At 41.0% G+C, this 16,728-nt stretch overlaps 1 protein-coding gene across 1 annotated transcript in view; it reads left to right on the plus strand.

The window, feature by feature from the left end:
* scara5 (scavenger receptor class A, member 5 (putative)) overlaps positions 1-16,728 on the plus strand; it is an 84,789-nt gene that overhangs the window by 30,291 nt on the left and 37,770 nt on the right. The window contains exons 4-7 of the mRNA XM_074615005.1: positions 5,840-6,039; positions 6,198-6,376; positions 6,858-6,984; positions 7,164-7,332. Coding sequence (XP_074471106.1) covers positions 5,840-6,039; positions 6,198-6,376; positions 6,858-6,984; positions 7,164-7,332 — 675 coding nt within the window. The remainder of the gene's footprint in view (positions 1-5,839; positions 6,040-6,197; positions 6,377-6,857; positions 6,985-7,163; positions 7,333-16,728) is intronic.

Here is a 16,728-nt window from a genome sequence, read left to right on the forward strand (position 1 = left end):
TTGATGTTGCCCAATATGAACTTCAACAAAAGACATTGGTGTCTAAATAACGTATTGACAGGAAAGAAGTAGAGGAGAAAACGACGAAATCAGCTGGGGCAGTGTGGGGCTGCGGGCGGGGATTTTCAGAGGGGCATCAAGGCCAGACGGAGGGGAAATTCCTGCCCTGGTCACCAGTTTACACAGGACTTTGTGGGGACCCTGACCTGGAGTCACGTTGTAGGACCTCACATACATTGTGTTGACCAAAATGTGCCAGAACCTAAATTGTTTATTTGGTGGTAAGACTTGGTTTTAGGTCAAAAGTAGGTTGAGGTTCATGTTAAGTGCACTAAAAGAGGCTTGGAAAAGTCTATGGAAAGTCCCCACATGTATGGCAAGAGAAGTTTTAGAGACAAGGTATGTGGAATTGATAATCAATAAATACTACATTATACATTTGGAGCAGGTTCCACTTCAGTTTCAGTTCACCTTACCAGCTTTAGTCCTTTAGCTATAACATTACAATACTGTATGCCCCATATTGGTCATTTGAATTTAATCATATACTGTATATCAATTAAGTGACTCCTGTTTTGGCCAACAGTTGTTTTAGGTACTGTGCTGTTTGTTTACTGAAAGGGCTAACCATGTTGAATGCAGATGAAATGCTGCAAATAATGTGAGTCCATAGCAATATTATATATATGGAGACTGTGTGAGGACTGAAGCAACAATGCAGAATCCATTCACATTATACCCTGAAGCCCAGCTGTCGTGCTGGACCGCCCTCCAGCATTTGATACATGAGTGGAAAGTGTCCTCTTCTCCACAGAAGACCATGAAGCTGTGAATTTGGGACTAATCTGTTTTGAGTCTTGCTGCCATGTCTGTACAGTATGTGTGTGTGAAACAAAGAGGAAAGAATAGGAGGAGAATGGAAAAGACAAGAGATGACTTTCCCATCTTCCAGAGCTGAGCTGAGAGGTTTTGTAATGGATTTGTCAGATGTACGTATCTTCTTTCAGTCAATTTCTCATCACCCTCTCATGAAGTCACAACACTCACCTTAAAGACTCATCTGTCCTTCTGTAACTCAACTCAGTCTGACATTATGAGGGTTGATGACTGAAAGAGAAGGGCCATTACAGCTCGGTGGGCAGGCTGTTCTCGTACACCGTTTGTAGCTTTACCTATGAAAAGTAATGCACTTTATTCCACAAAGTCAATTTGTATGTAATCGGTTAAAAAAAACACAATAATTTCGCCCAGGAAACCGGCGTTTGTATCCTGTCTGAAACCAGAAGTCAGCACTGATTTATTTGTCACATAACTTCCGTACTAAAGTTACGCCACTTCTGTGGTTATTTTAAGCCAACCGTTGATTCATTTGTCAAGTAACTTCTGTACTTAAGTTAAAAAAACATCAGAGTTTCGCCCAGGAGACCAGCATCCGTATCCTAAGTGAAACCAGAAGTCAACGTTGATTTATTTGTCATGTAACTTCGGTACTTAAGTGATGCAACCTCTGCAAACCAGGATCTTTTCCTAAACCTAACCAAGTTGTTCCTGTGAAGATGGAAGTTTATTTTGAAAAGACTGTATGCAGAAAAATGCACAAAAAATGAGGAATAACTTTTTTGTAAGATATCATACAAACCGTTGTATGAGGATAAGTTTCAGTTTGTTATAAACAGTATCTTTTCCCTTCGTATTTATATTTTTTTGCTAGTGAGATCCAGCATGTTTTCTGGATAAAACTATACATTTTAACCTCCTGCAGTTTGATTTACAACTAAAGACACTTTGCCTGCCTCCCTAAACATTTATATCTAATAAATGTCCATTTAAATTTTGTTCAATGGGTAAAACTATTCTTAACTTTGGCAGAAAGAATGATGCTCGCTCTGTGTAACATGTTCCATAGCAACTATATCAAGTGATAATATGTCAGTGTTGTGTCTTTTTCCGCTGCCTTCAAATGGCCAAAACAATCCATTATTCCTGCTCTAGGAATGATAGTGTGAATAGAAAAGCCTTAAACCTCCATTGAGTTCCCTGACAGTGACTTCCGCAGTTTGGTTGATTGTATATGCAGAGCTCTCTATGTTAACAGACATCAATTAGTGGAGAGTGATTCCTAATGCTGATTGATTATTCCTTTAGGCGATGAAACCAGAGGAAACAAAGTGAGACACAAGGTGGAAAATCTGTTCAAATGCATTCTGGCAACAAGATATGATTATAAGTTTATATGTCTTGTCTCTAATAGCACACAATTCTCAGTCCTGAACTGTGAGAACCCACAGACCCCAAACAGTCTGTGGTTAAGAAACGTAATTCTGCACCTTAAACTAGCAGGACCACGCTGCAGTTCCCCTGACAAATTTAAGAAAATTTGGAAACCATTCTTAAATTACATTAACACTAAGCTCTTTGCCGCCACTCCATCTGTAATGTTTAAATTATCCTTACAAGATTATCTGACAGAAACGTGGTATCCACGTATACTTTATCACTGTTGGGAAAACTGTTTTTTACCAAGTGTCAACATTTCAGAAACTAAGTTAAACAGATGAGATTTCTTACCGACCACAATGGATGTTTGAGTTCATAAAGTTGGATTTAGGAATTTATGCTGTCTTCCTCCTATTCTCCTCATCCTCCTTCTTCTCATTTTCCTCCTTCTTCTTCTTAAACTTTCTGATCTGATGCCGGGTTCAGACCACACAATATCCTGTCTGTTCAGGACTCTGTCAATGGTTCACTGTATCAGATTAGATGATTATAGAGCAGTGGGCAACCTCTGGATCTGAAAAGTGAAGCCAATGCTGAAGTGCCTTAAACTTGCATTCTTTCTAACAGCCAGCAGGGGGCGACTCCTCTGGTTGCAAAAAGAAATCTATTTGTATAGAAGTCTATGAGAAAATGAGCCTACTCCAGTGCAGACCAGATCCACTCCTTCTGTTCTTACCTTTCACAATAAAAGCCCTAGACATATAATATTCGCAGGTGAGTATTTCGCATTTTCGTTTTGTTTATTCGTCACACTCCCGGTGTGTAAAGGCCTTAAGTCTGCCTGTTCGAGCTTTACGTTCGAGCTGATATCGTGTAGTCTGAACCCGGCATTAGGTTTTGTCTTATTACACAGACTTGCAGTATTTGTGAGTAGTCAAGTGCCTACTTGTATGACATATTTCAGGTAACTGCTACAGACACATTCAAGTTTATTATATTTGGTTAATGACACAAACAGGTGACACAACATGCACAATTAATAAAGCAATTAATACAAGTTATCTAGAATAAGATTGGCCCTCTAAATGCTCCTTTTCTTCTTCTTTTTCAAGCACCAGTACTGCTGAGAAACTCCATACTATCATGTTCTGGTTGATCTCTTGAATGTGTGTGTGTTCTTCTGAAAAAAATCCCATTGCTGACAGACCATCATTTGGCAATTAAGCTTCCTGGTGTAGTGGAGAGATTTTGGCTTATTTAGTTTTTCAGGTCATTAGGAATAAACCTAACACACATAATGAGCGGGGATTGAGATGGTTTGTTTGCAGCACTGTGGTTTCTCAGCACTTTTCTAGCTCTGAGGTCATGCAGACGTTTCTTGGTCTCGATGCCAGCACACACAGAAACACACTTTTATCTCTCTTAGATACGTGGAAACAGAAATGTTGTGACATCGGGCTGTTAGGGGCATCAACGTGTCGAAAAGCCTGCGTGAAGCGAATAACCTGCTTCCTCTCGTTTCCCAAGATATTCCCTTTTCTCTCCATCTAAAGTATTTTGCACACACTGGTCCCTGCTGTCCCGCGGAGAGGATGTCGTCATGGCGTAACGCTGAGGATCTGGTTTCAAAATATCTCCCGGGCTATCGAGCCGTTACCACGCAACATGCTCTCAACATAACATGAAACCGAGGAGCTTTTTCTCATTAGGCACGGTGGAGAACAGAGAGAAGGGAAAAGAAGAAGTGGCCTTTATGCCACAGCCAGAAACAAGACAAGAAAGGTTCATCAGTAATATGTTAACTGTCACCAAATGTGGTGTAACAGCTAAATAAACACGTGCATGTCGTCCCAAAACTCTCCACAAACTCTTAAAGGAAAACATGTTGTCACTTTTCCTTTTTATTTCTGTTTCTTTCAGATTTGTGTGTTTACAATTCTTCATCAAAAGGTCCCTCTAATTTAATGTGTATTTAAGGTTAAATGAGCGTATTACACATTATAACAAGTAGATGATTTCATAATTAGAATAGAAACAAAACCAAACTCCAACTTTTTGTCATTTTAATGTAGAGGAAAGTTCAGCAACAACTTGCTGGGAATCCACATTGGTGGTACTCAGATCCTTTACTTAAGAAAAAATAGCAGTACTATAATGTAAAAATACTCCGTTACAAGTAAAATTCCTACTTAAAGGAACCATGTGTAACATTTAGGGGGATCTATCGGCAGAAATGGAATATAATATTAATAGTATATTTTTTATATTAGTATATATTCACCTGAAAATAAGAATTGTTGTGTTTTCGTTACCTTAATGACCAGTTTATATTTACATACGGAGTGAATCCTCTCCACGGAGCTGGTCGCCATGTTTCTATAGTCGCCCAGAACGGGCAAACCACTGGCTCTAAATAGGGGCATTCGCCTTTTTGCGTCGGCCACTGTAGTTCTCCTACATGCTTTGCACACGGGAGAAGTTTCTGTAGGTTGGAATTTGCAACTTCATCACTACAGTATATGCCACCAGATCCACACTGCACCTTTAAGTAAACCTATCAAAGTATTGTCAAAAATAAAATTACTGTTTCTGCAGAAAATGGCCTCATGACTGATACTGTATATAATCAAGTATTTCATTATTAGATTGTTGCATTTTTTACTTTTATAGCTTGTCAAGTTGGAGCTAGTTTTAACTACTTTTTACAGTTTAGTAGTTAAGTCAAGTGGTTCTCAACCTTGGGGTCAGACGCCTCCAAAGGGTCATAAGATAAATCTGCACTGCTCTCATGCGGCGGTTACAGCTGATAACAACGGCGTCGTCAAAGAAGCATAGCACCCACCCTCTGGTGGACTATAGACTATAGACTTAAATTGAATATCCTTACACTTGAATAGCCCTTATTTAAATCAATAGGTCCTCGGCAGTTAAGCCATTTTGGCTACATGCACCACTGAGCAACTCTCATAGGAATGAACGGGAGCCCGCCTCCAACGCTGAATCCAGTTCTCTTTATACATCCATGTCCCAATCCTGTATTTAGCGCCTTCAATCTGTAAAGTAACTAGAAAGTATAGTTGTCAGATACATGTAGTAGAGTAAAAAAGTACAATAACTGTTTGAAAACTGGTATAAAAGTACCTCAAAGTTGTACTTAAGTACAGTTCTCGAGTACAGCGTACTTACAGTAGTTACTTTCCATCACTGGGAATCCATACGTCATATCTTTTTAAAAAGCGCTCTGGGCTAATGCTCTCTCTCCTTGGACGAACAGCAACATGTGGAGGCCAACTTAAACATCAGTCAAAACGGAGACAGAATTTCCAAAATATGTCGTCAGTAAACACAGAGAACCTCACAGCGAGCCAACTCTGGAAACTGGTTTTGAAGTCATAAAATATTTAGGTCTTAATTTAACAAAACAATACATTTAGCAAGAATAGACCATCAAAATTAGTGCGGGTGACTGAGTCAACATCTGCTCTGCATTAACGTGCTGGCTGGGTCCAAGCTGGCAGTAGTGATGGATAGTAAATGATACTCGATTTGGGGACTGAGGGATCAACGAATCAACACCCAGAACAAATCTCTCACTCTCTTTTCTTTCTCTCTCCCGCCCCAGTCTCTCGCTCCCAGGTGTCTTCACAGCGGCAGGAGGTGCTGATGGAGAACGTGACCCGGATGTCGGAGCGCTCTCGGCTGATCCAGCAGACCCTGGGCGAGGCGTCCACTCAGGCTGACCTGCTGGAGAACATCTGGAAACTGGAGAATCTCTTCCAGAACCACAGCGACTGGCTGCAGAGGCTGGAGATCCTCATCAAGGTACGACACCGAGAGACTGGGAAAGTGACATTTAAAGATAGATAAGGGATAGATACATAGACTTTTAGGTTTTACTGTGATTTCCAAGTTAGTAATTATCTTTATAAATGATACTTGTGTTGAATTACGTTGATAGTTGTAAGTTCTTTCACCTGCAGGGCCTGGAGGTGGAGCTGAGGAGCATCCAGGCTCACTCCCTTCAGTCAGAGGGCTACCTGGTGCAGTTGGACGACAGGTTGTCCTCCCTGAGCAGCTCCACCGGCAGGAACCTGACGGGCCTGATTGCGGAGGTGTCCCGCACCTCCATCTGGCTCCACGACCAGGACCTCCTGTTCAGGTACACGTTTATATTACAGTGAAAATCCTCATGTCCAAAATATGGAAGCATAACTGCATCACAATGAAGACTGAAGTAGAATATAATGAATTGAATTTATGGACGCATTACTGAACGGGCTTAGCGGGCACACGCCCAGGGGCCCGAAGTGTCAGGAGCCCCCCTGGCCTTCACCTACAAAACGTCACTCAAAGAGACACAAAGCAACTGCACAAAAATGCAAATTTACCACAAAAAGACACAAAGCGACTACAAAGATACACAAAGCAACTAAAAAGAGACGCAAAATGACCACAACGACACACAAAACAACTACCAAAAGAGGTTAAACCACTATAACATCTGTGTGTCTTGCTCCTATGTAGGAGAGGTGGTGGGGCCTTTTGCATGTCTGTGCCCAGGGGGCCCATTACCTCTACAGTAAATCCGCCCATGATTGAATTAGAAGAATAAAGTTCTGTTTATTTCTGTTCTCTTTCAGGGAAACCTCAGGACAGGTGAGCGGGCTGAGAGAGAAACTGGACGAGGTCAATTGGACGGTGGGAGCTGTCAATCACACCTTCAGCAATGACATCAGCATTCACCACCTGAAGATACAAGACCTGCAGGTTCATCACAGCTTACACAAACATGTCCTATACGTTAAATCTACTACTGAAAAAATGTTTTTAAGACACATTTTGGAAGCACAAAGTTAACATCTATACATACACAATACGTGTTATAAGCTAACTTTAACTACACTGTGAGGAAATCTTACTGTTACCGTCTTCCTGCTGCTGCTCAGATCCAGATCAGCAACATAACAGAGGACACCAGCAGTCTGTGGGTGACCCACGTCCACACGGAGGCCCAGCTGAGGAACGAGATGGAGATCCTCAACACAATCACGGAGGACCTCCGCCTGAAGGACTGGGAGCACTCTCTGGCCATGAAGAACTTCACCATATTCGAAGGTCAGCTCCGAAAATGTTCAGATTGCTGAGTGGAAAAGAGCCCCCTTTTTAAAACGTTTATTTAACCAGGACTTGGCTGTTCCCAAAGGGGACAATTCAACGCTTCAGAGGGGCACTTGAGAAGCCTGAGAGCCCCTCTCGTCGTCCCAAATGCTCCCCTAAGTGCCCTTGTGGTTAGCTTTAGTGCTCCTGTCCATATAAGCAATGATTTAGTGATTTGCAGGTCAAAAGGCGTCAAGATGTCTGAGATAGAACTGGGATAAATTGAGTTGAAAAGTTTTTTTCAAACATCAGGGTTACATAAAACCATTTAAATGATTATATTCTAATATGAAGCAAGTCCTTAATACACTTTAAAACGTATCCAAACAATAGATGATCTAGACTTTTTAGCCCAGTTCTGATCTAGACCCCTAGCCATCTTGTCATCTTGAAATTAGCAAAACCTAATACTGTTTAATCGGGCCGAGGCGCGTCGTGCCGTGAACACGTGTTTCCACTTAGACCTCACTGCAGGTGATAGCCGTGCAGAGCCGCGCTGTTGTGCTCCTGCTTGGTAGCGGTCAACCTGTGACGGTGTTCTCCCTCTAACCAAAGCCATGTCCTGCACCAACACGTGTGTGTTCGTGCTGGTGACTAAAGAGAAAGCTCTTTGTTCAATTTATCAGTACTTTTGTTTAAGTTTAGTTTCACTCCTACATACCTGTCAGCACTTTCAAATATCCATCCTAAGGATTCGACATGCTTCAGCCATGTTGGAGCTGTTTTAAGTTACGGCTGATGCATGGCTTGGCTGGTTGGGGTTGCTCACGGCTCAGTCCAGTATCACCAGTACAGAAAAACAGAAAAGGTTACTGGGTATGATTGTCTCAAATGCCCCTAAAGTTAGCTCAATCTGAAGCCTGATCCAAATCCTGCACAGGGAAGAGGTACCTGAATACAACATATAAGGTAATTTAGCAACAACCAACGATGGAAATGTCAAAAATTCAATCAAAATCATAAAAGAGTAATTGCAATGTTCAAATTTGATGATATATTGAGATAGATATGTCAAATTGAATTCAGTTTAGGGATGTCACGGTGAGGAAATTTTCCCACTGGTTAATAAACTTGTGACAACATCGGTTTTACACTAGACATTTTACAAGAAAAGATGACGGTTAATGTATGTAAAGAGCTTACTTTGATCTTTAACGTTCTGGTCGAGCTTTCGCTGCGGGCCGCGGGTTTCCACCCGGTGTCGCAGCATCACGCACACCTGCCATGAACGCTCCGTAATCCGCATGGCGATTGCCTCGTCATTAATGTTATGGTTCCCTTATAGTGCTGGTTTTGAATCTGAAGTATTGCCAAATAGGCGCTTTTGCTTTTCGCTTTTACACCGAATCCTTCGCCATCGTCTTGTTTGTCAACTCTCTCTCATCCCGTGTGTGTGAAATCTGACTCCTGCTACTTTGTGCTGAGACTCCGTACGGAGCAGACACTTTCACTTTATAATTATAGTGTCCATCGTCCGACTGTGTATTGATAATATGGCGCCGATACACGAAAATGAACTAAATGAGTTTTATTTCTTTTAAATAAAAGGCAAAACGACGGTGGGGGCGGTTGGTATGTAATGTAATCGGTGTGTGCCCGACCACCGTGTAACACCGGTAACACTGACTACTACGGCAAGCCTAATTCAATTATGACAAGACTTTCAACAAAACTTTTGTGTCGTTTTGCAGAAATTAGCTCATTGCAGCTGAAAAGAGGAATTATATATATCAAAGAGCATGAAAACAACAGACAAAGAAGGGACTTTATGGATAACATGCATGTGTGCAAAATTCCCACAAGAAGGACAAAGAAAATTCACTTCATGTTAAGTGAAATTTACAAGACATCCATGCGGTTTTGTAGGAATGCATGAAAGACATGTGAACACAGCATGAGAACATGAGACCTTTAACTCTCGGTATAATGAATCCCTCTGGGTGGAACTCTGTGCTCCAGAAAGATCATTTACAATAGGGCGTTTGAGCCAGTAGATGTTTGCAGTGTGATTGAATGCAAGTGACCGTATAGCACGCAAACATGATTTTACACCGTGGGATTACTTCCCCGGGGTAATTGAGCAACGCTGAATGTTCTTCCTCCGGTCTGTTTGGATCTGATTAGTCCCGACGTGGCACGACTCTCGCTGCCAGGGCACAAAATGACTTCCCTAGCTTGTTACAATCAGAATAGGTATGCTGTGACGTAATGCTGGCCGGGGACGCGGCCCGAGCTGATTGATGGCAACTCAAACCCAACGAGACCCCTGATCTTGTGTCTGCTTCACATGTGGGTGGGATGCTGTTTCTCCTGAGCCTGGAAACAATTGTAGGTTAAATTTAGACGGGTGAAAACTCGACCACTCAGCTCTGTCATTAGTTTTCGCTCCGCAGCCCAGTTGTTTGTTCTCAGCTCGAAGTCACCTTAGCCAAAAAGTGTTTTACATCTCTCTCCATGTTTATCCTCCTCTGTTCTGTTCTGTTCTGTTCTGTTCTGTTCTGTTCTGTTCTGTTCTGTTCTGTTCTGTTCTGTTCTGTTCCCGTCCTCTCCCCTCTTTCCTCCTTATTCAGTTCATTTGCCTTTAATTCCTCTGTGACTCACAGTGATGTTCATGCCGCACATGTTGTATTAATGATAAAGACACATGAGAAGCTGTTTTAAAATGTCGCCTGGAGTGTTTTACCTCTCCAGGTGGTAAATTATTGTACAACATGGTATTATTTACAGTAAAATGTGGCCACTAAGGGGAAATCAGATGATTTCAATAACAACTTAAATACTGTGTGTGTATGTATGAGGTTATCCTCAGTTTAGTGTTTTAATAGTGACGAGACATTTAGTTTTGTGTATTCGAAATGGGACAATGCAAAATGAATAAGAATAGATAAAAAAGAATTAGCCAAAAGGCTATTTTTCATCCGTTATCCATTTGTATTTTCAAAGGTTATCGATAGCTTTAGAAAAATAATAATGACAGAGACACTTGTAGCACTTGTAGGGAAGGACTGAGGGCCCCGTTTCTGTCTGTGTTATGTTGCAAATTTGCTGCCAGCAGGTCGGTAATCCTCTGTATCCGCTCTTGGAAAACGAAAGTGGGATGTATAAATCGGTCATCATGAAAGGCCAAGGGTGGAGCGCGTTGCTGACGGCGGTATAACAGCTGGTATAAATCGCTCCTCCTCATCCAACAAAGTCAATCCCACCTTTCAAAACAATGCGCTATGTCAACAGCTATGTTATGAAGGACTTTACATAAGATTTAAGTTGTAATTTATGCCTGCGTTGGAACTATTTCAGCTGGTGCAACCATTAAGATGTTACTAGCTCGTAGACTCCGACTTAAGTTAGAAATTACGTTCAAACTAGGCTACGTTTGAACTTACACACTGCTTGATAACATCGTTATATAAATCTGTGTGTCGTCTGCATAATTATGATTTAAGATATTTTGTTGTTTTCCATAATCTGAGCGAGTGGGAGCATATAGATGTTGAACAGAAGAGGCCCGAGAATGGAGCCCTGGGGAACGCCACGTCGTTTTTTGTATATTCATATCAATTGACATAATGTAGTCCCTGTCCTTCAACTAGGAGTTAAACCAGTTTAGCACTGGGTCAGAAAGTCCCACCCAGTTTTCCAGTAATATGCTGTGGTCGACGGTGTCTCTTTCGTTGCTCCGAACATTTGTTACTGTGTCACTCTGTTCTAAGTGTTTAATTGGCATGAAGCAAACGCCTTCTACTTGGGTTTCACAACTATCTTTCAATTTGACAGCTGTGTGTGTGTGTGTGTGTGTGTGTGTGTGTATGTGTGTGAAAGAAATGGTGTATTCACATGCATTCAAGTTCCCTCTATCCGTGTGTGGAGATATTTGCTGGCATTTTATGAATAGGCCTACACGCTGTTATGTAAGGTCACCAACAAGACTTAGGTCCTTTGTTAGAGCTTTTTGATCTTTTGCTCCTACGGTGAGAATAAATCTCTTGTATCCAACATTTAAACTGTTAAGGAACTAAGAAAACACCATCTTTTGGACTACCTCGCATTTACAAGAGAGTGAATCAAAACAGTAGAGGACAGCTAAACAAGTGTTATAAAGTGCTATAAAGCTCAGTAAAGCTGAGGGAAGCTGCAGATTCAGGTTCATTTTGGCAGCTATTTTAGATTTAGTCTTAGTCTTAAAATGAAAATGCTTATTAGTTTTAGTCACATTTTAGTCATTTTTATCCTTCATAGTTTTAGTCGATGACAACTCAAAATGTTTTAGTCCAGTTTTAGTCACTGAACAGTCATTTGATTTTAGTCAATGTTTTCTCTCGTCAGCTATTTTTTTTTGTTATTTAATTGTGAGACAAGAAGGACAGAGACGGACTGAGCGTCGCCACCGTAGCACGTTTTTGTGTTTGAGACAGAGAGAGAATAAGAGAAGGTGGAAGGTGATAAAAATGTTGGTAAAGATATGATGATATTGCATGTTTGATATCGTCAACGTTAGTGTTTAAAGACGTCGGTACCTCATCATCGTCTCGTCTTAGTCATAGAAACAAAGGTCGTTGACGAACGTATTTCATCATAGTTTTCGTTAATGAAATTAACACTGGTGGTAATTCTCTGTAGGTTCATCACTATAAGCGATCCCTTTCACAATGTCACTATAATATTACACTATTATTATAAAAAAAATATCTATAATAGCCGCTTAAACTCTTAACTAAGGCAGTTTTTTCCCAAACCTATACTTTGATTGTTAAAACTTAAATTTGTTGCTTGTAACCGAGTTTTCAGGGGCTTTAAGTTTACTGTTATATGGTAACCTACATTTGACAACAAATCTATCATATGAGACTACTCAGTTTTACCAACTGCTGGATGGATCTACACTCACAGGCAACAACATGTCTCATTTTCCTTCTAATTCACAATGTTTCTCCAGCTTGTGCCAGAAGATGACACAACTTCATACGCAGGGTTTTCATACAGTAACGGTGACACATTTGGATGGATGATGTGTTGTTGCTGAAAGCTGCTGAGCTGCGGGAGTTTTTTGCTGAGTTAGTCAAACGTTACGAGTCGCTCTGAGCAGCGCCGAGGCCTGGAAACATTTACAGCCCTCGGTGTCATCTGATGACCATTAATGTACATTTTGAGTGGCATGTTTGTTTTACTAGTGAAGAGTCCCATCGCTCAGACGAGGTTGGCTTATACACACTCACATTCAACTCACAATTAGCAGCATTTCTAATCGAAGATACAATATCTAACTGTCCTTTGGAAGTCTTATAACCTAAAATGTCTCTAAGGGTAGATAAGTAAATAAATATCGCCTTATGTCCGGGCCAATATGCTAAACTGTCTCTGTGTAACAGTATCTGTAAAGCCAAAGCACTTTGTAGAAAGCCCCTACTCTAAATCCTCCAGAAGGAATCACTTTTTAAACACAACCCTGTCCTCTTCAATGAGGGATATACATTGAACATTTTAGCCTCATTCTGACTACAGTTTTGTCCGTCTGTTTTTTATTAAAATGACTGTATCCTCAAATAACATAAACCCTGATAATACCCTCTGTCATTCGTCATAGTGATGGATTTCACAACGCGCTCTTTATCTCCTTTTACATTTAACATACAGTACATTTTGTCCCATCACGGCGTGGTGTGATCTCCGCTAAGACCGTCTGGCTCTCTGCCCTGTTGCTCCACCCTGCATTACATTAGTAACAGAGACTGGATGTTGGATGGAGGCGCCTGAACTCCACGCTAGTGTTGTATTCTTGGACTCGGTGCTGTCAGATGTTTGCAGGCTGACCCTGAAGGGGCCGCTGGGCTTGTTATTGTTGAAACGCTGTCAGCTGAACGAACACATGGGACTCTGAAAGCCAAGAGATTAATAATGTGAAGCTCTGCTTAAACAAACTATTAAGGAGGACACATCTCTTCAGGACCACCAGGGTGAACTGTCTTTACCAAAGCTGACGCATGCAGACACCCATAACTTTATGTTATATTTTATAAAGGGATGTTAATGTGTCAAAAGATGTTCAGAGATTAGTTGTGAGTTCAGCTTTCTCTCAGGGAAACTCTTAAGTTTTGATCTATAGATTCCTGTGACCACAGATGATTTTGCGCTACGGTCCAGATATCCAACATCACAATAAAAAAAAACAGCATGGCCAAAGAGAAAGGAGAAGACTATAGCATCTTATCAACTCAATCAGTGGGAATTGGAACCAGACGTCTTCATGGGCCCCAAAATTTGCACCTGACCTTATCTGACCTGACTCTCAACACTTATTAGATGGATTGCCATGAAATCATGTAAAGAAGTTCACGGTCCCCAGATGATGAATCCTGCTGACTTTTGTGAACTTCTGACAATTCATCTAGATCCCGCAGCAGGTCAAAGTTTTCACTTCAGATCAGTCATTCCCAAAGACTGGGTCGGGACCCACGAATCGTAGGAGATTTTATTAAGGTTGTCAAAAACTTTTCAATTTTGCCAAAGAATCTGCAAGAATGAATTTATTTGGTCTCATTTATAAAGTATTTACACGTGTTTATGTTTTCATTATACTGTCAAAGTTAACGCAATAATAACGCATTAACACAATTGAGCTTTCGGAGGTTGTAGCGGGCTCAGTTTTAAAGCTAGAGAATCCATTGGTACCAACCGTGTCATACTAGCTTGTCGTGAAGAGGATGCTAAATAATGCTACAAAATTACGTAAAATTTTGGTGAGGATAAACTTTCATGGCCATTTTTAAAGGGGTCCCTTGACCTCTGACCTCAAGATATGTGAATGAAAATGGGTTCTATGGGTACCCACGAGTCTCCCCTTTACAGACATGCCCACTTTATGATAATCACATGCAGTCATAGTCAATTCAGCACACTGACACATTGACAGCTGTTGTTGCCTGTTGGGCTGCAGTTTGCCATGTTATGATATGATCATATTTTCCATGCTAAATGCAATGCCTGTGAGGGTTTATGGACTATTTGTCATTGTTTTGTGTTGTTAATTGATTTCCAATAATAAATATATACATACATTCGCATAAAGCAAGCATATTTGTCCACTCTCATGTTGATAAGAGTATTAAATACGTGACAAATCTCCCTTCAACGTACATTTTGAACAGATAAAAAATGTGCGATTAATTTGCGATCAAGTAGTAGCTCTTCTATTGGATTGGACAACACAGGCCAGCCTTCGCTCCCCTCGTGCATCAATGAGCCTCGGGTCTGACCGTATCGCCGATACACCGGTTTTCCTTCCTTGGACCACTTTTGGTAGATCCTGACCACTATAGACCGGGAACATCCCACAAGAGCTGCAGTTTTGGAGATGCTCTGACCCAGTCGTCTAGCCATCACAATTTGGCCTTTGTCAAAGTCGCTCACATCCTTGCGCTTGCCCATTTTTTCTGCTTCCAACACAAAGTTCAAAGTTCAAAATGTTCACTTGCTGTCTGATATATCCCACCCACTGCCAGGTGCCATTGTAACGAGATAATCAATGTTATTTACTTCACCTCAGTGATCTTAATGTTATGGCTGATCGGTGTATTTATGCAAAAATATGCTTTTTTCACGATTTCTAGGCCTATATGTTTGTCATTCTTAAAAAGTGGGTCGATGAATTGGACAAAATTTGGCACAAATATTCCCGTTCCCCTCAAGATATCGTATGTATAAAACGGCCCATAGTGAAAGTTACTGATGTTGGCTTAACCCAATAAAAACAAAAACCCAATAGCCAGAAAAGCCGACTTTTGTCCAAAATGCTACTTTCTTAAAGTAACAAGCAGAAAACACTCACACGGTGATTTTACTCAGTAATTCGTTACGTTTTGACTGACGCAACTGACTAAAACTGCAACATCTGTTGTTCATGTTATTTATCTGTCTGCTGACCTTTCATGGGTCCACGGGGTCCAGTCAAACGTGAGCAGAAGCCCCAAGATCTGTAGCAGATTAAGTCTGTCCACAGCTGACAAGACACTGTGAACCAAAGGTTAACTCGGGTCAGGTCAGGTCCTCGGGTCAACTCTGTACAAAGGCCTTCAATAGGAAGATGTTCCCTACAGAAACACCACGTTGTAAATCTACATCTCATCAAGTTTCATCCAACCAATGCCACAAAACAGAAAGATATTTCATTCACAAAAACAGAAACAATGAAGAAGATGAGGAAGTTTGGCATTGTTTTCTAAAAAAAAAGAATTCGATAATGAATCTATATAGGTGCCAATTGTTTTTTCTATTACTGAAGGATATCATCACTAGTTGTAGTAGACACCCAGCCTCCCCTCTTAACGTGACCTTTTCACAGGCTCGTGACCTGGAAGTCACCCGTAAAGTGTGTCCAGTTGTAAAGCTCCTCGAGGCGGCAGCAGGCAGATCGGTATCTCAAAGTCGCTCGGCAGCTTCTCGGCATCAGAAACTTGCAAATTAAGAACATTAGAGGCTGTGAAGGATCAGAACCGCTGGACAATAACAAGCCCTGAATTTTTAAGCATTCCCACAAGCTGTGTTGTGGTCCACCTTGTTAAACATGTGGTTCCCATTGTGGCCAGGCCTCTCTCTCTCTCTCTCTCTCTCTCTCTCTCGCTCTCGCTCTCTCTCTTTACTGTATGTATGCGTTTATCTCTCTCGTCCTCTTTCACTCACTATTTGGCTTTTTGTTCACTCACGCTCTCCAAGTACAGCAAACTTTTTGGATTGAATCCTTAGATCAGTTGTAAGAACCAGTTTGGCCTACATTTTGTGTGTGCGTGTGTGTACGCGCATGTGTGTGTGTGTGTGTGTGTTAGCTATAGTAAATGATGAATATGACATTGATAAAATCATTATCTGAAGGAATTAAAGGCTCACATGTTGCTCTTTGAAACAACTTTTGGTCCCATGTGTTCCCTTTTCAAGTGATAATCTACATGATTCCTCCCTTCCCTTTATTCTGGCAGCACCTTTGATGGTAAGCGGTCCAACATGCTGTAATAATAAAGACACACTGAGTGACTCTTATATTTCTACCCTCTTTTTATTCCTCAAAAACCCCTGTTGCAGCTTCTATTCCTCTCCAAGAGAAGTACAGTAAAGTCAAGATAAAAAATGGGTTATTTTCATGGATGTGGTATGAGTTACAGTATATCTTTAAAGTAAATGGATTAAAAACATATATATGAAGCCATTTTTAAACTTAAATAAAACCGTACACTGTTGTAAATTCAACTTAACTTTCAAATCCTCCTTGGAAAGAATAACATGCTGCAATTCGTAAAGTAATTTTTTGTTCTGCTACTGAACAGTAAGAAGATTACTGAGCTTCTCTTCAACTCACTTGATGTTGTT

This window comes from Sebastes fasciatus, chromosome 18 (assembly GCF_043250625.1).
Source record: "Sebastes fasciatus isolate fSebFas1 chromosome 18, fSebFas1.pri, whole genome shotgun sequence".
NCBI classification, from domain to species: Eukaryota; Metazoa; Chordata; class Actinopteri; order Perciformes; family Sebastidae; genus Sebastes; species Sebastes fasciatus.